Below are 23,674 nucleotides of genomic sequence, written 5' to 3'. Positions count from 1 at the left end.
GTTAGAAGGAGAGACTGAGACCAAATGCACCAAAGTCTTTAATGCCTTTGGTCTTCATTTTGTGGCTAACAGGCATCTGCTGAAGCTTTTTGCACAGGGGCAAGTCAGGCTTAGAGCTGTGCTTTAGGAAAGTTAGTCCCTCAGTGAATGTAGGCTAGACTGCAAGTGGGGTGAGGAGGAGAGGGTGGGGCAGGAGGATAGTAAGAGCCTATTTGATCAGTCCTGGGGACAGAACCATTGTCATTCGTTCACCAAATATTCCTTTGATGTTTGCTACATTCCAGGCCCTGTTATAGGCACAGAGGATACAGCAGCAAACAAAATACAATGCCTGCCATTGCGAAGCTGGTGGGGAGGGACAGAGGCAATCAACAAATGAACAAGTATATAATGTGTCAGGTGAAGCTAAGTGCTATGGAGGAAGATTATACAGGGTAAGGGGCATGGGGAGTGAGGGTGGGAATGCTTTCTACAATGGGATGTGAGGAGGGCCTCTCTGATAAGGTGACATTTGAGAGGAAGTGAGCAAGGTGGATGTCTGGGGTAAAACATTGCAGGGAGAGGGATCAGCAGGTGCCTTGAGTGATTGTGAGTATGAGAGTGATATCAGCGTGGATGGAGATATGGGACAGATTTGAGGGTATTTATGGAGGATAACAAGATTTATGACTAATTGGTTGATGGGTAGATGATGTGGTTTGAGGTTGGTTTAAGGCAGAGATGTTTAACCCTGGCTACACTTTAAATCACGTGAGGAGCATTTAAAAATCTAAATGTCTGTGCTCTATTGTTCCATTTATGTGAAGTTCAAACAGACAAAACATCCAGAATGTTAAAGTGATACCAGAGGACAAGATCCGGGGAGGTCGGATAGCTGATCCCAACCCACCCCATTCTCTACCAGGTTCTTGACTCCACCACAGGAAAGAATTCAAGAGCAGAGTTGCAGTAGAAAGCAAAAACAGGTTTAATGTAAAGAATAAGAAATACAGACTTCACAGGGAAAGTGCGGCCTAGCTCCAGAGACTGAGCAGCTGTAGCAAGTTTAATGCAAAGGCAAGAGATACACACTTTACAAAGTGTAGGCTGGCTCCAGACTGAACAGCAGCCTGCTTGCCTTTGCCTTTGCAAGTTTAATACAAAACAGCAAGAAATACACACCTCACAGCTGAAGTGCTTTCTGGCTCCAGAGAGAATGAAAAACAGCCCTGCCTTCTTCCTGGATTCTACTTTTATAGTTTGGCTATCTATACATATTCATGCTATCTAATGAATATTCCACTAAAGGGGTTGTTCACTGTCATGTAACAGGTTATGGAACCGTTTGCATATGCTCATGTTTGGGTATGCTCAGTTAGTCTCCTTTAGAGCATGCTCATTGGTCAAACTCTACCATATGCACTGAATATACTTAGAATATTCTAGGTGTTCTCTAGTTCCTCCAGTGGGAGGTCATTCAGGGGATAAACTCCTTTTTACTGAGCATGCTTGGCCACTGAGATTACACAAGTCTGCCTCCTGTGGTCTCAATCTCCACATGCTGGTACTGAAAATGGCTGCTATAAACAACAGTAGCTCTGGATTCCAAGGAGGGATTTGAGTCCTAGGGGAGTGGTTTCAGACCCAGCGCAGTGGCCTGAAACCCAAACCCAGGGAAACTGTGCACCTCCCGTCACATGAGGGACTCTGACCAGTCAGTCATAAGACAAAACAACACAATTTCAAAACAGACAAAAAATGTGAATAGACATGTTGTGAAAGATGGCCAGCAAGCACATGCAAAGATGCTCAATATAACTAGTCAGTAGAGAAATGCAAATTAAAATCAGACTGAGATACCATTACATACCAACTAAAATTTAGATTGGCTGTACTAAGTGTTGACAAGGATGTGGAAAAACTGGGACTCTCATACTCTACTGGTAGGAATGTAAAATGGTACAGCCATTCTGGAAAACAGTTTAGCCATTTCATATGAAGTTAAACATAAATTTACCATGTAACCCAGCATTATCTCTTCTATGTATTTACCCAAAAGAAAGAAACATGTTCACACAAATACTTTCTTATATTTGAATGTTTGTAACAGCTTTATTCATAATAGCCTGAACTGGAAACAACTTGGGTGTCCAATAATAGGTGAACGTATAAACAAATTGTGGTTTATGCAATGTAATACTACTCAGCAATAAAAAGTAACGAGCTAGTGATACATGTAATATGGACGAATCTCAGAAAGGTAGTGCTGAGCAAAAAAAGCCAGACACAATAGACTAACTACTGTATGATTCCAGTTAAATGAATTCTAGAAACGACAAAACTGTAGTGAACAAAAGCAGACCAGAGTTTGGCCTGACAGAGAGACTGACTACAAATAGGCACAAAGGAGCTTTTGGGGGTGATGGATATGTTCTTTTGGTGGTACTGGTGGTTTACACAGGTGTGTATGTATTTGTCAAAACTTACTTGTACACATAAATTTGGTATATTTTATTGTACATAAATTATAGTTCAATAGAACTGATTAAAAAGAAAACAGACAACTGATAACACCAAGATCCAGGGTTCGATCCCTGTACTACCAGCTGCCAAAAAAAGATAAAAAGGAAAAGAAGAAACAGACAAATCTCATATTTAGTGGCAGAGAACAGAAGAGTGATTACCTTGGAGGGTGATTGACAGGAGGAGGTACAAGATAGCCTGCCCAGGGATTGGAAATGCCCTATACTTTGATCTGGGTGATCACCACAGGCATGTATATCTGTGGAAAGATTCACTGTGCTGTACACTTAGGATTTATGCACTTTACTATACATAAATAATAGTTCAATTTAAAAAGAAAAAGAAGCAATGATGTCCAAGCCCAAATTCTAGAAATTGGGATTTAATTGGTCTGGAGATGGGCCCAAGCATTATTATATTTTAGGAGTTCCTAGGGGATTCTAATGTACAGGGAGAGTTGAGAGCCACTGATTTAAGGGACAGGGAAGAGTAGAGTGTTAAATCTGAGTGATGGGGAGTATTCTGGTGCCATGAGCAGTCTGGTGGCATGTTCAGAGCTGGGGGGGATGGTCAGCTCAGCCTTGGCTTTCAGGTGAGTTGAAGCGAGGGTGGGGTTTCCAAGCTTCTGCATGGACTCACATGCAAATCTAAGCAGGAAACTCCAGGGCTAGGGGCTGTAGACAGGGCTGGCTATGTACTGAAAGCTTTGTGTGGAGTTTGCTTCAGCTCAGGCTGCTTTTCTGACTCCTAGAGCAAGATGGCAGCAGCTGAAGGCTCACAGGATACTTTGCGGCTCCAGTTCAAGGCGATGCAGGAGATGCAGCACAAAAGGTTACAGAAGCAGATGGAGAAAAAGAAGGAAAAGGAATTGAGCCTCAAAAGCAGAACTGATGATCAAAAAGAGCCTTTGGAGATCTCCGATGGTCTCAGCCTTCTTGAGCAAAACTCAAAAAACGTCTTTGAGCAGAGGTAAATGCAAGTTTGAATTCTCCCAGGAGCATTGCAGGGAGGTAGTAAAGGTGATTGCAGACACAGACAATCAGGTTGACTAGATGTCGGTTTATAAATTGAAAGCAGTTTTGACACAGAAGTTGTTATTGATGATTCCTGCATTTTATAGATCTGTAATCCTGTGGATATAATTTAATATGAAATGTATTTTAAAACCAATTAAAGTCAAATTGAAATGTTTAAACTCAGTAAGATGTAGTTTATTCACCTGAATTTTCTTTTGCGGTCTCTTTCTTGAAAAGCCTGTTTGAGTTTCCAAGGAGCTGACTGGCTAATTGATGGTTCATAGGTGATCGCTGTTCCAAATCTCATCTGGAATCATTCTTCTGTGCCAGTTTCCCTTTCCTGACATTTAATAGCACATAAACACACCCTATCCTAAAGAAGCTCTTGATGGATTTGTTGCTTTTTTACAGAGGGTGAAAAAGTTGAAAGGAGTTCTGAGTCTTCTTAATTTGCTCTAAATTCCACGATGTGACACAGATATACATGGATTTATACTGATTATTAGAAGCAGGAGTCTGTATTGACACAAAATCTTCTGCTAGTCATTTTACTAAAAAATTACAACAGTTTTTGAACTGTCTTTTTACTTCTGGTTTTGCCCAAAATATTTTTTCCATCTTCAGAGTCTACTTTTTATGGTTTCTCAGTTTACATAATGTTCTATTAAAAATGCTAGTTGGAAAAAATTAAGGATTTCTCAATCATTGAAAAAATTTATAAGGCTTCTAAATATTAGCTCTAAGTTAACTGAGACCTGCTTCCAAATGACCTATCCCCAAATCAGAGAAACTGGAATTGGTGGAGACTTGAGCCATTGGTGAAATAACAACAACAACAACAATAATAACCATTACCTAATAATTACTGTTTTCTGTAACTTATTTACTTCCTGAGCAACTGTTTCTAGGGAGCCTGTTCTGTGCTTAACATAGCAGTGATCACAGACCCATCACTCACAGGTTTCTCATATTTCAAAGTTCTGAAAAAAGCCTCCCAAGACAACTTGTAATATGCAGAACCAATTTACCTGTTCTAATTTTCCGTCAGTTTTACCTGAAACCTAGAGACCTAGCCTCAACTTAAGACTTAGAAAACTCCTGTTTTGTCTTCTAATTTGTGTGTGTGGGTGTGAGTGGGTGTGTGCATGTGGGTGTGGCGCTGTATACCACAGAAGCTCTATTAAAACTTGTAAAAGGCAGGGACCGGCCAGTTAGCTCAGTAGGTTAGAGTACACTGCTGATAGCATCAAGGTCCAGGGGTTGATCCCTGTACAGGCCAGCTGCAAAGAAAAAAAAAAAAAAACAACTCATAAAATGCAGCTAAAGTGATAGAAATTTAAAGCCTTAATTATAGCTGTATTTCACAAGTTTTGATTGGCTTCTATGCTTAATCCATTCTAAATGCTTCATAAGGCACATTATTTCTTCTTGCCCCATAAATAATTTAGGAGTGTGATTTTTTACTTTCAAACATATGATGGGGTGTGGGTTTTGGTTTGGGGGCTTTTGTTTGTATTTTTTACACATTGATTTCTAATCTTAATCAGTTGCCAGTAGAGAAATGATCTGTATGATGGCATTATTTGGAATTTGCTAAGATTTTTTTTTTTTTTTTTTTTTTTTTTTAAAGATGACCGGTAAGGGGATCTTAACCCTTGACTTGGTGTTGTCAGCACCACGCTCAGCCAGTGAGCGAACCGGCCATCTGTATATGGGATCCGAACCCGGGGCCTTGGTGTTATCAGCACCGCACTCTCCCGAGTGAGCCACGGGCCGGCCCGGAATTTGCTAAGATTTTTGCCTTTGTAGCCTGTAATACATTTTTATGCATGTTCCAGAGATACTTGAAAGAATTATGAATTCTCTGAGTGGGGGTTTTATATAGCTCTCTGTTGAAGCCAGTTAATAAACAATGTTATTCAAACCTTCTTTCTACTTTCGTGTGTGTGTGTGTGTGTGTGTGTGTGTGTGTGTGTGTGCGCTTAATCACTCAGTTCTGAGAGCAGCGTGTTAAAATCTGCTCATTCGTTCTCTTAATTTTTCTTTTCTGTTTTGTACAAACCAGTTCTTATTACCACCTAGTACCCAACCCAGCTACAACAAAGCTGGGCAATGGAGACCTGGCCCTGCCCATTCCCCCTTTGCCTTGTAGGGTGCTTGAAGACGAGATTGAACAGCTTCGAGATGAGCTCAGGGAAACAGTCGATGAGAATGGGCGATTGTATAAGCTGCTGAAGGAAAGAGACTTTGAAATTAAACACCTCAAAAAGAAAATAGAAGAGGACAGATTTGCCTTCACAGGTAGCTCCACCATTTTTGCAGTAGTCCCTGTCCTAAAGGCCAGAGACTTCAGGCAGGGTAAACACAGGTTCCGGAGGGCAGGTGCCCAAGAGAGAGTACCAAGGGTCAGCGTGGTCAAGCTTGTCCAGATGAGTCCTGGAAATGAGGGAGAGGGTAGATAAGAGCTCCCGGGGGGGCAGCATGCCAGGAAATGGAAGTGCAAGGAGCAGTCGGGACAACAGGGCAGTTGGCAAGCATCTGGACAATGTTGGGGACCCAGCTGACACTCTTGACAATGGTTTTTCGTCATGCTCACAGCATGTTTGGTGGACTGGCAGGGTCCATTTCTTCTTGGTGTTCTGGCTTGGACGTTGTGTTGTGAATGTAAAAAAAAGCCTCAGTAGGCATTAACTCTACAGCACCTGCTTTTGGTACTCCAGAAAGGTGGGACAAGACAGGGAAGTCAGCTGTTCCAGCAGGATCTGGGCTGAACATTGGCTCTGTGGTTATGAGCTGACCTTGGCCCTGCAGGTCTGGTGGGGACCTAGGCCTTGGTTGTGCTCTGCTACGTGTACATCCACTGAGCAATTCCCAGGTGGCTAAAAAATCAGAAAGTAGATGTCACCAGTCACACAGAGCAAAGGGGTTGACCCAGCATCTGCCAGAGTATCCCTCCCTGCCTTTGAGAGTAAATGTTTTTGAGGGTAGATACACCCATAGAACCAAAGCTCCAGTCAGTCAGTGCTGAATTAAAAAGCAAGGAGAATTTGGTATCCCAAAGGCCCTTGAGAGTCTAATGCACCTCCCTCCATTCTTGGGCCTTTTCTGTCTAAAACAAAAAACACACTGAAGACAAGGCTTTGTGTTGTGAGGAACACTCTCAACCTGGCTCAGGAATCAGCTGTGGGAGGGGCAGCTTCCACTTTTGTGAGGCTGTAGAGAAGCTGACGGGCTCCAGGGGGAGCAGGAGATACATCTCCACCCCCCTCCACCCCCCCGCCCCCCCCCCCCCCCCGCCCCCGCAGACCTGGGAGATAGGCCCTGGTGTTATTCCCTCCTCCCAGCCTGTCCCTCTGCTCTGTCTCTTGCTTTCTCTGCCAACCTACAGCCCTGTTCATGGCCTTACCTGATTGCCTGCCCTGTCTCTGAGGATTGCTTAAATCCAGTCCTCACTCTGAAGTTACCATTTCTGATTTCCAACCTCACATTTTGGAGAGAAAAGTCTGACTGGCCCAGTTCATGTTTTTAAACCATGCCACAAGTGACGGTCTACTGACAGCTAATGGATTGGTTTCCTTTGGCTGGAGTTTTAAGGATTGCTTTAGCGTTTGTTATTTGTTCTTTTTCCCCTTTTACTGTATTTCTTTGTACAATTTTTTAGTGATTGCTGTAGTGATTAAAAAATACATACTTAACTTTTCACTGTCTACTTAGATTTAATATTTTACCATTTCAAGTGGAATGAAGAAACTTTACCACCATAGGTCCCTTTACCCTTCTCCCCTTATATTGAAGTTTTTACATGTATTATATCTATATATATATATCGAAAATACCATCAGATGATGTTATAATTTTTGCTTTCAACTATTATACATATTTTAAAGAACTAAAGGAGACAAAAATAGCCTATTATATTTACCCAGATATTTAGCATTTCTGTTCACTGCTTCCCCCATTTATCATGGAGTTACAGCTTCAAGAGGGGGGCTTGCCTTGTTACAGAAGTAGGAGAGAATAGAAAAAAAAAAACACCGGATTTTTCCCATTCTCTCTGGGCCCCCCATCCTGCTCTTTGGACTAGGGAGGCCTTCTCTTGGACCTCTTTCTGATGGCTAGTTCTAGGATTTGTGCTGCTTTTGAGTCCTGGGAAGAAATCATAACCCAGGACACTCACCACTGGACCATTTGCACCTCTGGATCTGGCTTCCTTCCCCAGTATGCTTGCTGCCATTTACTTTCAGAACCCTCAGATAGCTGCTTCACCCAGTCTGTCCAGGGTTTTTAGTTGTGTTCAGTGAGAGAGATAGGGTAGAGTGTGCTTACCCATCTTTATCAGAACCAGAAACTCCACTGAAATTGTGTTTCTTTAACTGCTAGGGTTGATGACTTTCCCAGCGTCCCTTAATATCTCCTCTACCACCCACCAACCCTTGCAACACACATAACCAATTAAAGGAGTCAGAGAGCCAACTGTGCCATCTTGGTGCTGATTGGTGCCTGTGTCCCTCTCGATACTCCAAGGCTCCCCATCTGTTCTGAGCCCTTTCCCTTGATGTGTCCTTGTCCTCTTCAGCAGACATGAAGTTCTGAAGGCAGCTACTCCTAGTTGCCCCTCTTGCTGCCTAGATCAGGCCAGCAGCAGCAGTGATTTGAAAACCATCAAGTGCCTCTGTTTGCTTTCCACCAGTTGTCACCCTCCATCTTGTTCTGAGGCATACTATAGCCATGTTAAAAAGTAGGACCAAGAAGCTATCTCTGCCACTTACTTACTGCTGGAGTGTCAGAAGCATTCAGGGAACTTGCAGACCATCTGACAAAATCTGCCATTGCTCAAATGAGGGAACTGCAATCCAGAGAGGGAAAGGGATTGCCAAGGCTACCCAGCTAGTCAGTGGCCACACTGGGCCAGCTCCCATTGCCTGTCTTTTGTACAGCCCCCACACCATGCAACTTCCCCCATTCACATCCCTCCAACCACCTCTCTACAGTCTTCTTGCCTCGCCCACTGTGAGTAGCCTTCCAACTACTCTGGCCTCCTTGATGTTCTTCATATACTCCAAGCACATTCACACCTCCAGACCATCACACTTGCTATTTTCTCTGCTAGAACACTCTTCCTAGTAGAGGATACTCTTCTTGATAGCTCGATCTCTCACATCACTCATTCAGGTCTCTGTTCACAGAGAGGCCTTTCCTGACTACTCAGTCTAACATAACATCACCCCCATCATTCTCATCCCCTTGCCCAGATTTAGTTTATTTCATAGCACTTATTTCTCTTAGATATTTTAACATAAATTGATTTGTTTGATTTTTTTATTTTCTGTCTCCCCTATTAGCACATAAACTCCATGAGACTTTTTTTCCTGATAAGGGGATCTCAACCCTTGGCTCGGTGTTGTCAGCACCACGCTCTCCCAAGTGAGTTAACCAGCCATCCCTATATAGGGATCCGAACCTATGGCCTTGGTGTTATCAGCACCACACTCTCCCAAGTGAGCCATGGGCCGGCCCTCCCATGAGACATTTTTATTGACCACTAAATCCCTAACACCAGGAGGGTCCAGCACTTAGTAGAAACTCAATAAATATTTGCTAAATGAATGTTTGCATTTGTATTAGTTTAAATAATTAAAATTCCACATAAGAAACAAACACATCATCTCAGCAGCATTCAGCAATAAGTATTTATTTAGCATGCAGCATAATTATTTATTTGTGGGTTAGAGATTGGCTGAGCTAGGCCAACTTGTCTAGAGTGGGTCAGCCTCGTTCCATGTGTCTCTCTTCTTCTTGGGCCCAGCCAGCTGGCCTGTGTATGTACTTCTTGTGGAGATGGCATAAGTGAAAGGAGAGAGTTTAACTGCCCAAGAGCTTTCCAAGCCCCTACCTGCACCTTATCTGTTAACATTCCATTGGCCAGAGCAAGTCACTGAGCCCAGAATCAGGCAGACATAGAAGAGTCGAGCAGACTATACCATACTCACTGGAGGGCACAGCAAACGTACAGGGCATAGGGCATGGATGTGTAACCCTCTCACTCAAGATGGCATGAAGAACTGGTGCAATAAAACTGTCTCCCACAGAATTAAAACTCTGCTTTCTGATTTTATAATTTTCCTGAAACGTATGGAATCTCCAAGTGGCTGCATTTCCACATTAAGAGTTTGGTCCCAGGGCTCTTAGGTGTATGGTGACTCTCCTGAGCCTCTGCCCTTTCATGAGAAATCACACCAAGCAGCTCTAGCTTTTCAAACCCTGGTGCTGCTGGTAATGTGGGGTGAGTTTGATGTACAAGCCTGTGTTTTTAATTGACCTCACCATTTCTTTCATTTTAGGGACAGCTGGTATGGCTGGAGATGTGATCGCCACCAAAATTGTTGAGCTGTCCAAAAAGAACCGGGTGCTGATGGCAGAGTCAGAGGGTGCGAAAACCAGAGTGAAGCAGCTGACCAATCGCATCCAGGAGCTGGAGCAGGAAGTGAGGGGCCTGGTCATTCTTCCTCTGCAGGGGACTCCCAGAACTCTGGGCTACTCCTCCAGAGAGGAAGCCATAGTTAGTTACTTTGGGTCCCTTTGAAGGGCTTGTGGGTCAGTGTTTGCAGTGAATTCCTCAGTCTATGTCACATTCCAAGAAGGGAAAGTGTGTCAGGAAGCAAGAGAGGCAGCCCAGCAGAGTGGGCAAAGGAACAGACCTGGCTTCTGCCTGCCTGGCTGTGCATCTCAGCTCCATCACTGACTTATTTGACTTCTAGCAAGTCATAGACTCTCTGTGTCTCACTTTCCTCCATCCATCACGTGTCAATAATAACAGTACTCACTCAAAAATTTTACAAGCATTAAATGACTTAACATTATAAAATGCTTAGAACAGTGCCTGGCATGTGGTAAGCACTAGATAAACATCTGTTAAATAAGTTCACAGAGATCCCTGTTGATCTGAAGTTAGAGCTAGAAACATCCCTCCAGCTGATGTCACTGTGGCCCGTCTTCCTTTTTCTGCTGCCCCCCACCCTCCCACAGCTAATCACAAATGCCTTCAGTAGAGCGAGGGCACAGCACACGTGGTTCCTGGTCCCTTAGGAGTTAGAATGGAATCCACGTGCTAGAGGGAACCTGCCTAGCTTCTCCTTGTATAGCTGGAGGAGCTGAGGTTGGAAGAGGGAGGTTAAGAGGCTTTCTCAAGCCACACAGATGTGATGATGCTGGATTTCAAATCCCATTCTGTTGCCCTCCAATAGGCTTCTCGGTGTCTCTGACCCTGTCTCCTTGTCTGTAACCTGAAATCCATAATTCTTTTATTCTCTGCTTCCTAGGCTGTTGTTAGAATTCCAGGAGACAGATTATGGCTGCAGCATTATTATTTATTGAGCTGTTAGTGAATCCTTGGGCTGCTCTTGCAGTACAACTGGGGAGTGGGGAAGACAGTCAATTAAACTCTCTCCCATTGTAGAGCAGTTTGTCATGGAGAATTCTTCCATTAATGATCCTAAAGAGAGCTAAAAGGACAAACCACGGAGATAGGTAACCACAAACCCAGCGGCACCAGAACACTTCACTTGGGCTGCACAACTGCTGAGCAGAATTAAATATTAAGTGTGAGGTTTGCTTTTTCAGCTGCAGACAGCCCTGGCCAGGGTGCCAGCCAATGGGGCCACCGACACAGGAGCCAAACCATCGAAGGCACAGATGGGAGACAAGACCTTGGTATGAATTCTCTTCTGTGCTGGGAAGTTTGCGAGGCAGCTGTCAGCCCGGGCCTCCCTTCCTCCATGGGCGTGTAGGTGCCTCTGCCCAGAGTCCATTCCCCATCCCATTGTTAAGCCTGGTGTCCGCTGTCTACCATTACAGCATCCTCTGAGCAGCCACCAGGGAATAGTACTGATGCTATGGCCTGAGGTCAGGAATGCCCTAGCAGGGATGGTCTAGCTCTGATTCAGTCTCCAGAAAGGGCGGGTGGTAGGGGCCTGAGGACCCTGGAACCTTAGGACCTTAGGACCAGGAGGGAAAGCCTGGCCCAACTGACCCCCTGCTTTCAGCCCAGGCATCTCCTTTACAGCATGCTCACTGGGGAGATATCCAGCCTCAATTGTACCCCAGGGCTGGGGAGCTCACACTGTTCAATGGAGCCCTATTCTTTATGGGCCAGTTCACACTGTGAGGAGTCTTCCTTTTGTGGAGCTCCAGATCTACAGAGTAAATGTGACTATTGGGAATTGGGGCTTATGCCCCCAGATCCCATTTTACCAAACCAGTACGCAGTCCATGAAACCCAGGAGATGGGAATTGCAGCTCCGTGAAGGGAAGGGAGTCTGACCCAGTGGGCTGTCGGGGGCGTGGAGCTCAGGCTGGACCAGAAACAGCATCAGTCTCAAGAACATCCCAGGAGGCCTTGCCAGGGGTTTTCTGGGGAAATCAGGCCAGTTGGTGACAAAGGGAGCTAAGTCCCAAGACTCCCAGTTCAGTGCTCCTTTTCTAGACCCACCTATGTTGCCTGTGCCTGTGGATCAGGCCACCTCATGCCTGTCTAGAGGAGAATTCAGTCCTCAGTATACAGTCACGGGCCCCTGAGGTTCCAGGGTGAGTACATCTCCTTAAGGCTAGTTTTGTGTAAACCTGTCTCGTTGCTGGGAAGGCAGCAGAGGGGCTCTGACCTTGGCAGGGGCTCATCTGCATGTTCTTTAGGGCCTTTCTTGACTCCAAGGAACACTGCTGAGCTGCCCCTGGTTTATCCAGAGCATTGAGCACCTCTGTGTCCCTAACGAGAGCTGCCCTGGAAGAGAAACTGCTTGTTCAGTCACTTGTTGAGCCTGATGGGATTTTCTGAGTCCTGAGACCCAGGGAATCAAAAACAGAGCCTGTGTCCATGGGAAGGCCAAGAGAGGAGATGAGGAGCCATATAAAAGGAAGGATGTAAACAGGGTCTTCAGAGACAGCCCCAGGGCTCTGGGTTCACAGAGAGAGGACGCCCTCCCTCTGAGGCAGCTGGAAGGTGGCATGGAGGAGGTCACCCTAGAGGTGGGCCTTCCCAGAGAAGGAAGACGGCAAAGGGCCTTCCAGGAGGAGCAGAGCAAGCCAAGGCACAGAGGTCACAAAGTACTAAATATTCCTGCCCAGTTTGTGTAACTGAGTGTCAGCTGGATAACACTGGGCTGCAGTCCAGAGCCCACAAAGGGGAAAAGGGGAACATAAGCCAAAAAAAGCTGAGGGGGGTCACGCACAGAGGGAGGCCTTGAATGGCAGCTAGAGCAGGAGTTTAAGCTTCATTCTGTGGCCCCAGGGACCCCTGGGTGGTTTTTGATGGAAGGTGGGCTGCAAGTTTCAGTTCATCAGCACCACGTGTTTTCCCTGGTGTCCTCTGATCAGTGCGAACAAAAGCAAAGCTCCCTCATTAAGCTGTTCGGGGTGGCCCAGGCCTGAGCCTCACTCCTGAGGCCTGTAGGCTCCGTCTGCATTCTGGGCCCAGACCTCTGAAGCACATTCCAGAGTGGAGCTGAACACCCTCCCCTCCACGTGGGCTGCAGGAGGCGGTGGTGTGAGCGGCGCTGCTGTTATCTGCTCCCCATAGAGTGTGTTTCAGTTATTCCCTCGAAGAGAACAGCCTGGGGGAGGGGAGAGGCTGTGCCTACACCCAGGTCCCCTACAAAGCCTGTGGAATTTCGCTCTGGCAGAACAAGCCCTGAAATGGCTGGGAGGTAGCGTTGGCCTGGCTGCCCCGGCTGGGAGGACTGGAGCCTGGCCCAGCCCTCTCCAGAATACCTTCTGGCCCTCAGCCCCCTTAGCCAACTACCCACCCAAGCCAGGCCAGGCCCTGGCATCACCCTCTGTCAGAACCTGCCTCAGACAGCACTTTTACATTCATTATCCTATCTCCCCGCATAGGTGCCCTGGAATTTGGTATCACATACCCCCATTTTACAGACAAGGAGACATGGCTTGGAGAGGCTGTCGTTGCCCGGGTTCTAGATCCAGATTGAATCTGTGTGTTCTTTTCACACTCTGAGCAGACCAAGAGAGGCTGCAAGGGTCACAGCAGCCACTTGGGAAGCTCATGTACTCCCACAGCTCTCAGCCCCACCACTGTCAGGGCCACTGAAGATCTGACAGGCAGAAGGTGCTGCTTTCCAACCCAGGGCAGACTCAAAGCCACATATTTAGCAGGAGAGAGGACAGGCACAAACAGCAGCAAGCAGGGATGTCAAGCAGCCAGACAGGAGGAAGGACACAGAAAAAAGATGTATTTTTCTTAAAAAAAGGATAACATTTGTGTATCATAGAAGTTGTCGGTTTGCAAATTTTATTCACATTGGTTATTCTCTTTAGCTTGATGGTGGTGCTGTGAGCAAGCAGGACAGGAAAGTATTTTTATATCCATTCCATCAGTGAGGAAACTAGATGAGGCCAGGAATTCTGGATCATATGTCTAGTCTAGTTTCTTTGACCGGTGGTTTTCAGCTGGGCTGCCCGTAGCCTCAGGGGTCCATGGAACTTCCCAGACCCAGTCTACTTGGATCTTTCTACACTAGCGTTCACAGGAGATTTTGTTTGTTCCTGCTGAAGAAAGATCAGAAATCCACTGTAATACATGCCCTCCTTCCCAGAGCTCAAGCCCACCTGGTCTGCTGGGGCAGGAGCAGAGGGTCTTGGCTTCATTGCCTGGTTAGATGCTCAGCTCACCAACCAATGTTCCTGCTGCTGTGATGCCCAGCATCAGCAGCAGCTTAAATTGGGAGAATCAGCCAGGGCAGGACCAGGGTTCTAATCCCACTTATGTCACCCAGAGCCAGCTGTACGCCCAAGGACAAGTTGCTTCCCCTCTCTGGACCTTGTTTTCATCACTCATGGAAGGGATTTGAATGCCAAACTTCTGTGAGTCTCAGGAATTTCTATTGAGTAGTGGTCAACACATTTAAGAAAGATTTGCATCCAAATAGTTTAAATCAAACATTGATTTAAAAAAAAAAAAAAAAAAAGACCTTGCTAAGAGTTCCAGCCTGCAGTTTTCATGATTGCTGCAGTTCTTCAAGCCACAGAGATGTAGCATCTGGGGATTAAACTGGGTCCTTATTTCTATTCAGTAAGTGCACTGCCAGGAAAGGGTGACCAAGGCCCCTCAACTGTCAGAGACCAAGGCCGGCCTCACAATTCTGGGAGAAGGAAGCCCTAAGTTGGGATGTGGCCCTTCTGCCAAGCTGGGGCTGCCTTCTGTGAATGAACTATTTTCCTCTTTATTCTGAGTGAAGATGTGAGGCCAATCTGTAGGCACAGCAGAGAGGGTCCACACCCAGGATGTGGGGAGCCTCCAGCCTCCTCCAGATGCTTCACCTCTGTGGCCACGGCATGCATCCACGTGTATGTGTGCAACACTCTGAGCAAAGGTCTCAGCCCCAAAGTTGGGCTGCCAAGATTCAAATCAGGTAGCCCAAGCCAAAGAAGCCTTCCAACAGCCTCCATTTTGCATCTATAAGGGGCTGGCAATAGAACCTACCTCACAGGGGTTTGTGAGGATTAAATGAGTTACTCTATGTGGAGCACTTAGCGCAGTGCCGAGCATGTATTTGGATAAATGGGAGCTATGATCATTGTGACCATTTAGGCAACAAGTGACTGTTTTCTCTACTGTCCTTCCCGATCAGCTGGAGACCCCAGAGGTGAAGGCCCTGCAGGACAGGCTGATGGCCACAAATCTGAAGCTGAGTGACCTCCGCAACCAGATGCAGTCTGTGAAGCAGGATCTCCGGATGGCCCACAAGGTCTTCCAGAGCCAGAGCTCAGGGCTTCTTGTATGGCTGGGGCTGGGCTTGGGAAGAGCACAGCTGGCACAGTGGGTTCCATTCAGGAGCAGTGAGTGTCGACTTGTGAGCTTCCTGCTTGCTCTGGGTCAGGCTCAGATCCTGTAACTTCCTTCTACCAGCCCTTGGTACAGACCCATTTGGTGGGAGGGTTGCCCCACATCCCCCAATCCATGCCCTGTGGTGCCTGCCCCGCTCCTGACTGAGGAGGACAGCACTGTCCACCCCAGGGAGAGTTCTTTACGCCTTCCCTGCACTACCCATGCCCCAGCAGATCCTGGAGCTCCCCTTAATAAGCCTCTTTCACTTGGAAGCCTGCCAAGACCTCCCTCCTGCCCTCTGCTATCTGTAATATTAGAAAACGAATAGGTTGTTTGTGTATTAAAGGCTCCTTTCAAAGGAAAATGCACAGACTTGAGACACAGGCCCAGCTGGTTCCTTATTTATTTTTGTTTACATAGTGAATTCTCTGGCATTTGTCTTCCCTGCTGGAACCACTCAGACTGGCCAAGATTTCCAAAACACTGTTCTATTGTGGAAACAAGCACCAGCAACTCGGTACGCTGGATTGGGTTTCCGTGACAGGCTTCAGAGGGGCCCAGGTCACAAGCTGGGGTGTATTGTTTCCACCTCAAAGCCTTGAGGTAGGGCCTGTACTCCAAACTTCAGCAGCCACAAAGTTGGGCCTTTCTTGAACCATAACATCCCCAATTGACACTTGGTAGCCCTCCTCCTCGTTGCACTTGTCACTAGCTTTTCACAGAGGGCCGGGTGCTGCGGCAATGCACTTCCTGTAGCCATCCAGAATTATTCTCAGTTCTAGGTGATAAGTGAATGGGTTAAGGAAGCAGGTGATGGTCACCTTTGCCATTCACTCACCATAGATTATATCAAGAGCAAGGGGCCCTATCCAGGCATTACCAGCACTTCCTTGGGAGAGCTGCCTTCGGAACATGGTAAACTGGCCTTTGAGGGTTAGACTCTAAGCTGGAGGAAGAAGGTTGTATAGGTGAAGGCTGTGCCCTCTGGGAGCACCCTCCCCCCGCCCCTGCACCCATCATTTCTTCTTAATATGCAGCAGCCTTAGGGGTCTGGTAGAGCCCTCTCTCCTGGCCACACTGAAAGTCCTGCCTCATTTCAGGTTTTGGCCAGTGAGGTTGGGGAAGACGTTAACATCCAGCAGCTCCTCTCCTCACCAGGGACCTGGAGGGGTCGGGCTCAACAAATTCTCATTTTGCAGAGCAAGGTAAGTCATCAGACTTCTCCTGGCCCCGAACAAAAGGCTTAAAATGCCCCAGAAAGACCTGCACTGACCCACGTTAGAGACTTAAGCACACAGAACCTGGCAAAGGCCTCTACGTCCTGCAGAATGCACTCCCACAACTGTTGTTTTACATTCTCCTGAGCCAGCCTGATTTTAATTTGTTCTTTAATGAACAAGCGCTTATATAATACTTACCACATGCCAGGTACTGGCACTTAACAAATACCAACGCCTTTGGTTTGATTTATTTTACTCTAGGCATGTATTTTTTAACTAGTTCATGTAAATTTGCGTGACTGTTGTAATTGTAGACTTTTTCCAGTTTTGTCCAAATGCTTGTAGTCTTTTGAAAGTTTTAATTACCCAATAAAAACTTAGCCTTGTCTCCCTCTTTATTTTCTAAATATTTTGGAGCATGCCAAAAGAGGCTAAGAGCAGGGAGCTCTGGAGCCAGACTGCTTAGATTCAAATCCCAGCTCTCCATGAGTCCTCTCTGGGCCTCAGTTTCCTCATCTGCATAATAGGGATAATTACAGTACCTACCCCACAGGATTGTTGGGAGAACTGAATGAGTCAATACGTATAAAGTGCTCAGCATAGTGCCTGGCGTGGAGGAAGTGCTATATGAAAGTAATTTTCCCTCTTTGCCTTCAAACTGAGAAACACATGAGAAGGTGTTTGACTTCTGCTATTTTCCAAGCACATCACCTTCATTCCCGGGGACTTCAGGGTCATGGTTCCTGGGTGGCTTTTATTCTCAGGGTCTCCTATGGGATACTTGAAACCAACATGAAGGGGAAAATACTCCCCAAAAAACTGTAATTGATGATCAATGCATGGTCTTAGAGTTCAAGAGACCTGAGTTTGAGTCTGGTCTCAGTCACTGTCTACTATCTCTGTGATCTTGGGCAGATCATGTCATCTCTCTGTACCTCAGTCTCCTCACCTGTAAAATGGAAATAATAATACCTTCTTCTTAGGAGTGTGGTGAAGTTAAATGAAATAACATTTTTAAATCACACAGCACAATCCCTGGCCATAAATAGGCACTCAACAAAATAGTTATTATTGTTATTAAGTTGTATATTAAATGATTAAAAGTAAAGGCTTAAATGGAATTACCACACAGTGCCACACGAGGGCGCTGATACATGCTTTCAAAGTAATTCTCTTGCCCTTTGCCAGGAGTCTAGTGAATTTGCTTCCCTTCCTGGCTCAGGTTTGCCAACTTTGTCCCATCATCTGGTTGTGTCAACATGAAAACCAGGATAAGAAGGACCCTAGGAGTCATCTACTTAAACATTAGTGTGATAAAGGCATTGTTCTGTGGGATGACATCTACCTGCCACTTGCTGAGAGCCTATGTATGCAAGTCTCTGTACTGAGGCCTTCACCTGGACCATCTTGTGGTTTCTCAAAGTTGCCTAATCCTAAAAATCACTCATAGCATTTGTTTAAAATGCAGACTCCCAGGTCCTTCCCCTGGAGCTCTGATTTGTTGGGCTGTAGTGGGCCCCGAGATTTGTCATTCCAAGAAGAATCTTGGTGGATTCCCATGCCTGGGCAAATTGGGAAAACTGAATCCTCCTAACATTATGCAGAGTGCACCCTTGGGCCCATTTTACAGATGAGGAACTGAGATTCAGAGAAGTTAACAGACACAGTCATGTAATATAGTCAGTGAGGCTTGTGCCAGTCTCTCAGCTTCCAATCCCTGCACACCCTCTGCAATCTCTCCTGCAAGTGGCCCACCATCTTCTGAGGGTCCTACCCGATCTTAGGTGGTCTGTCTGTTAGAGTGCTCTTCCCTGAACTGAGACTTATCTCTCCTGGGTTCCTGGGGCCACACATCTGCTTCTTGGCTTCAAGCAGCCCCTCAGAGTTAGGGTGATTTTTCTCATTTACCTTGAAATGTCTCTTTTCTAAGCTAAACCTCTCTGGTCTTCCTGTTTCCTCAAGATGCCAATTCAGGTCTTCCCACCCTAGGCCCCCTCATATGGGGTTACCACAGCCATCTGGAATGGTGGTTCAATCTCCAGTCTAGCGCAGTCTCTCATTGCACCTGAGTGGTAGAGTCTGTGACTGCAGACCCGTTGTGGAACGACAGGTTTTGCCACCCTCAGGTTCGAGAGCTCGAGAAGCAGTTGGGACAGACCCAGAGCCGACCTTCAGGAGCAGCCAGTGATGAGCTGTCTGTCTGTCCAGACCCAAGGAAGCTGTCAGCACAGGATAAAAACCTGCTGAGGATTCGCAACCTGGAAAGGGAGAAACAGGAAGCCTGGGAGGTAATGCCTACCCAGTGAGGAGGTCAGCCGGCATGCGGGACTGGGAGACCATGACTTCACCTGCACGTGTTCTGAGCCACGTGCGGTCAGAGACATCTGGGGCCTTGGGCCACCTCTCTGCATGTTTCCCGTGTCTTGCCCATCCAGCTTGAGCTGTCTGATAGGGGCCTCACCCCAAGCCCACTTAATGAACTTTGGGTGGCCCCATCTGACTGTTTTGGAGATGCTATATTAGAAACTTTCATTGTAAAAGGGAGAGGGAGAGGGTCACAGCCTCATAGGTGTGATAGGGTGAGATGAGACAACAGAGGACAGAGCCAGGCTGAGGAAGAGTGTAGCAGGCTGGAATCAGCAGCAGGGGCGCATTTCACTGGCTGGGTTGATAGTTTCAGAACTCTACCAGGTTTTAAGCAACAAAGAGAATTTATCAGCTCATGTAAATGAACAGTCCACAGGTGGCCTAGCTTCAGGCATGGATGGATCCAGGGATTTTTGAGACTTGGTCTCAGCACCACTTTCTCCTGGGTTGGTTTCACTCTCTCGCATGAGGACCCCTGGTAGTCCCAGCTTCTATCCTTCAACCCAGCCTCCACAGGCAAAAGGCCTCTCTTTCCCAGTAGTTCTAACAAAGTCCCAGAATTGAGTGTCTTTGGCCTAGCTTGGATCATGTGCCCATAACTGAGCCAATCACTAGCCAGGGGTACAGCGTATTTTGATTAGCCAAGCTTCAGATACTTGGCCCCAGGTCTGGGGGATGAGTCAGCCCCTCCAAACTTACACTGAAAGCGGGGAGTAGGGGCTAACACAAAAAAAGTGGCAGAAGCAGCGGGAGGAGGTACTGGCAGGCTAAACAACAGGCCCACTTCAGTGGCCCTGGCAATGGGCTTCCATTTGTGGGTACCAGCTCCAGGCTAGGCCCTGTGCTAGGAATGCTGTGACCATCACCACATGGTACCTCCCAGCACTGTAGGCCATCAGGTGTGAGGCGGTGAATGGTGAGATTGGAGAGGTGGGCAGGGCCAGGTCCTACTGGACCTCTGTGCCAGGCAGTGGTTTTGGCTTCTATCTTAAAGGCGGTGAAGAAAAACCAAGATTTAAGTTGTGGAGGGATGGTCAGCCATGCATTTTGGAAAGGTCACATGGTTGGGGGATGAGGTGGGGTGTGTTGGAGGAAGTATGGGAGGCAGAACAATGATCCACTTGAGACATGACTAAAGACCTTCACCAAGACAGTAGGACTGTAGTGGAAGGGACAGACACCTGGGACATTGAGGGTAGACTTTATAGGGCTCAGTGACTGATTGGACATGGAAGAGAGAGGAAGAGTTACAAAGGACTCCCAGCAAGTACAGCAGGTGGGTAGGGGAGAAAGGGAGTTGAGATTTGGATACCTTGGGTTAGAAATGCACCTAGCTTGGACATACACATTCACACAGAACAGAATATGTTGGAATGGCTGGACTGAGCATAAGCCACAATGGTGGGTAGAAAGAAACAATTCCGTGTGCATTTCCTCTGCCAGGCACCCCCTATAACCTGGAGCATGCAGACAGCAGAGCAGCAGGTGAACAATGGCTGTCTCCCTGCAAAGGCTCATGGCCTGTAGACTCATCATGGTTTATTTATTTTGCATTTCTATTATTCACTTCATCAAGGATCTGAAAACACCTTTCCAGCAATAAGTGACCCTCAGGACCAAGACAGATTATGTCACCCACTGTCCAAAACTCTCCCCAGTGTCTCAGTTTTGGCTCTATGGCTTTACCTAATCTGTCCTCTGCCCCCCACTCCCTGTGCTCCAGCCACATATGTTTTACCCAGGGCCTTTGCTTTGCCCCTCATCTTCATTCTCTGCTCAGATGTCACCTTTTCAGAGAGGCCTTCCCGGGCCTTACTCTGTGTCCCCATCCATCCCCTTCCCCTACTTTTCAATTACGATTTATCACTAGGGAACATTGTCTGTCTCCCCTGCTAGGATGTCAGCTCCTTGGGTCCAAGGACTCTTTTGTTCTCTGCTATATCCCCAGCACCTATAACAATGTCAAGCACATAGTAGGCCCTCAGGAAACATTTGAGAATGAAGGAATGAGAGACTCCAAAGGTGTGTGCAGCACGTGAGTTTCCAGTTTGTAGCTGACAACATGAGTAAATATGGGGTGTTGTTGCTGAACGATTGTGCAGGAAGTGAGAGAATGGAGTGGCTCCTTTCTCCTTGTAGCTCTTCGTGCTTGGGATGTGGTGCTTCAGTTTGAACCCTAGACTTAGCACGCCACTGAAGTATGGCTTTTCTCTTTCCCCAGCTTGGGGAAGGGTTGAGGGCTGGGGCCAGCCCTGTTCTCTGGAGGACACGCCCGGAGTTGGCCAGTGGATTTCCTTTCATGTGCCTGGAAACTGGTGTTCTCAGGCTGAGGGCAGGAGTGCGGTCATCCATCAGTGCTGTCTGTCACATGCAAGGGCACAGGTGGGGGCTGCAGGCCAACCTGACATCCCGGAGAGGCCCAGGTTGGGGGTCAGGGCCCCAGCTCTACTGACTTGCTCTGTGGCCTCAACAAGCCCCTATCCCCACCCCTGGGCCTCACCAGTGAGTGAGAGCAAGGGACCAGAGGTGACCAAGGTGCTATTCAGCTCTGCTGCCCATGCCCTCACTTTCTAATTACAGAAACTTGCCAGTGAGCGGGACGCCCTCCAGAGAGAGATGGAAGAGCTAAAAAAGAAGTTCGAGGGCATGAGGTCTCGGAACAAGGTGCTGTCGAGCGAAGTGAAGACCCTCAGGAGTCAGATGGGGACCCTGGTGGAGAAGGGCAGGCATGATGATGAGCTCATCGACGCACTCATGGTACAGCTGGCCCAGCCACCCAGGCAGGCTGAGAGCCAGGGCCTGCTTTCCCAGAAGAAGGGCCCCAGCACCAAAGCCCTGCCCCAGGGACAGCAGTAGCTCAGAGAGGCGAGAGAAATACACAAGGGGAAGGAGACAGGATTGCACCTGGGTTATTTTTCAGCAAGGAGTGGCAGGGACAACTGAGGGGGCCAGCACAAATTCTCATCCATGTGATGGCACAGAACCCTTGCCCTTCTGGGCACTTTTTAGTGGTAGTCCCCAAGACAACTCCTAGGATCATAGATTATAATCTCATTTCACGGATGGGGCAACTAAGACTCAACTTGGTTAGATAACTCATCCAAGATGATGCAACTGAGTTCAAACCAGGTTTATCTGACCGTAAAACCTTCCTTGATTAGCAAGGCCATGCTGTGCTTTCCTGCCCTACGGCCTGGCTTGTCTCTCTGGGACCTGAGGCACCCCAGAGTTTGGTGTCTGAATTCCAAGTTGTGCCCACCGGCCGTAGGGGTGATCATGCCTGGCTTGGCTGGGGTATTTGGAGGAACTGGGGCTGGCTCAGGCACTTGCTTTAGTCCATAATAATTTCACAGGGTGGGGCGGTGTGTGGGGTATGGAAGACCTGAAATCTAGGCCTGCCTCTGTTAATACCTCACCGTGTGACCCTAGGCCAGTTGCATCCCTTCTCTGAGCCTTAGAAGCTAGTTTTTAAAATAAGGTGCAGGGCTGGATGCCCTCTGAGGTCCCCGTATGCCACCGTTCTTTGTCACTGAAGGTGGCATGATGAACGCTACAAACTAGCTGCAGCCCTGCTATTCACGAGCAATGTGTCTGTGGGCTCTCTGGGTCTCAGTTTCTTTCACTGCAAGGTGAGGACAACAGCCCCACCTGTTCTAAGTAAGTCACTGACATTGTCTTTCCCATTGGCCCCCAGGCAGGAAGCCTCTGCCCCAGGAGTCTCCTTGGGGGTATTTCCAGAGGATAGAGCCTCAGACAGGTGCTACAGACTCCCTGGCAAGGGGTTCAGGCACTACCTCCAAGGGCAGTCTCCCAGCAGAGTGAGATCAGGCTTTCCTTTTACCCAGATATCTCCCCCACTGGTTGAGGAGCCACCATCTGAGCTGCTTTCTTTTGTCCCTGAGACCTCCTTGGATGTCCTTCTCAGCCTTCTTCCTTCAGGGAGAAGGAAGTTGAGGACAGGTGGAGGGCATAGTCCCCACCTCCCTGTTTGGAACTCACCTGAGGGCAGGCAGTGAACATGTTACTAGGTTCCTGTGGGAACAAGGAATGGGTGGGTTGCTTCAGATAGGGGAGGTGGTCTGCTCTGTCCTTCCCTGCCCAGGGGTTGTGACTGACCCCTGCCTGCCCTCCTGCTTGGACCCCCAGGACCAGCTGAAGCAGCTACAGGAGATTCTGGGCAGCCTGAGTCTGCAGGAGGAAAAGACGCGAGTGTCCCAGCACCACCTGGACCAGCAGCTCAACAATGAGGCTCAGCGCAGCAGCAGCCTCGTCGCCCAGCTGCGAGCCATGGTGGCTGAGCGGGAGGCCAAGGTGCAACAGCTGGAGGCAGAGATCGGGCAACTCAGTGTGCAGGTGAGTAGGGTGCTGGCACAGCCCTGGCAAGTCCACCCGGCTTCCATGGAACTCTCAGCTCCTTCTGCTTTCCACCTGCCTTAGCTCAGCCGCGCCACATCCATCCTGGCTCTTCTTCAGCCACCTGCTTCCATCTGGCTCCCCAACCTGTTCTGCACACACCTTTCCTTTCAGAAACACAAATCTAATTGTGTCCTTGCTCTGCTTAAAATCTGTCCACAGCTCCCAGCACCCTTGGCCTCACCTGGGCTCCTTCCAGCTCACTCTCTCCCATCCCCAGCTGTGGCCCTCATCCTCATGCCCCAAGATGGTGGCTGCAGCTCCAGCTCCAGGCATTGCATTCACACTCTAGGCAGCAGGATGGCAGAAGGAAAGCCACA

At 47.7% G+C, this 23,674-nt stretch overlaps 1 protein-coding gene across 1 annotated transcript in view; it reads left to right on the top strand.

The window, feature by feature from the left end:
- Positions 1-362: 362 nt before the first annotated feature.
- The window catches only part of CCDC13 (coiled-coil domain containing 13), a 52,285-nt gene continuing 28,973 nt past the window's right edge, over positions 363-23,674 (top strand). Inside the window, exons 1-10 of the mRNA XM_063115282.1 lie at positions 363-434; positions 3,254-3,471; positions 5,671-5,819; positions 9,860-10,002; positions 11,139-11,228; positions 15,158-15,274; positions 16,455-16,559; positions 18,701-18,862; positions 21,522-21,698; positions 23,088-23,294. Of these exons, the coding sequence (XP_062971352.1) occupies positions 3,260-3,471; positions 5,671-5,819; positions 9,860-10,002; positions 11,139-11,228; positions 15,158-15,274; positions 16,455-16,559; positions 18,701-18,862; positions 21,522-21,698; positions 23,088-23,294 (1,362 nt within the window). The 5' untranslated portion in view covers positions 363-434; positions 3,254-3,259. The remainder of the gene's footprint in view (positions 435-3,253; positions 3,472-5,670; positions 5,820-9,859; positions 10,003-11,138; positions 11,229-15,157; positions 15,275-16,454; positions 16,560-18,700; positions 18,863-21,521; positions 21,699-23,087; positions 23,295-23,674) is intronic.

This window comes from Cynocephalus volans, chromosome 11 (assembly GCF_027409185.1).
Source record: "Cynocephalus volans isolate mCynVol1 chromosome 11, mCynVol1.pri, whole genome shotgun sequence".
NCBI classification, from domain to species: domain Eukaryota; kingdom Metazoa; phylum Chordata; class Mammalia; order Dermoptera; family Cynocephalidae; genus Cynocephalus; species Cynocephalus volans.
This window is presented reverse-complemented; position numbering and strand designations above follow the sequence as displayed.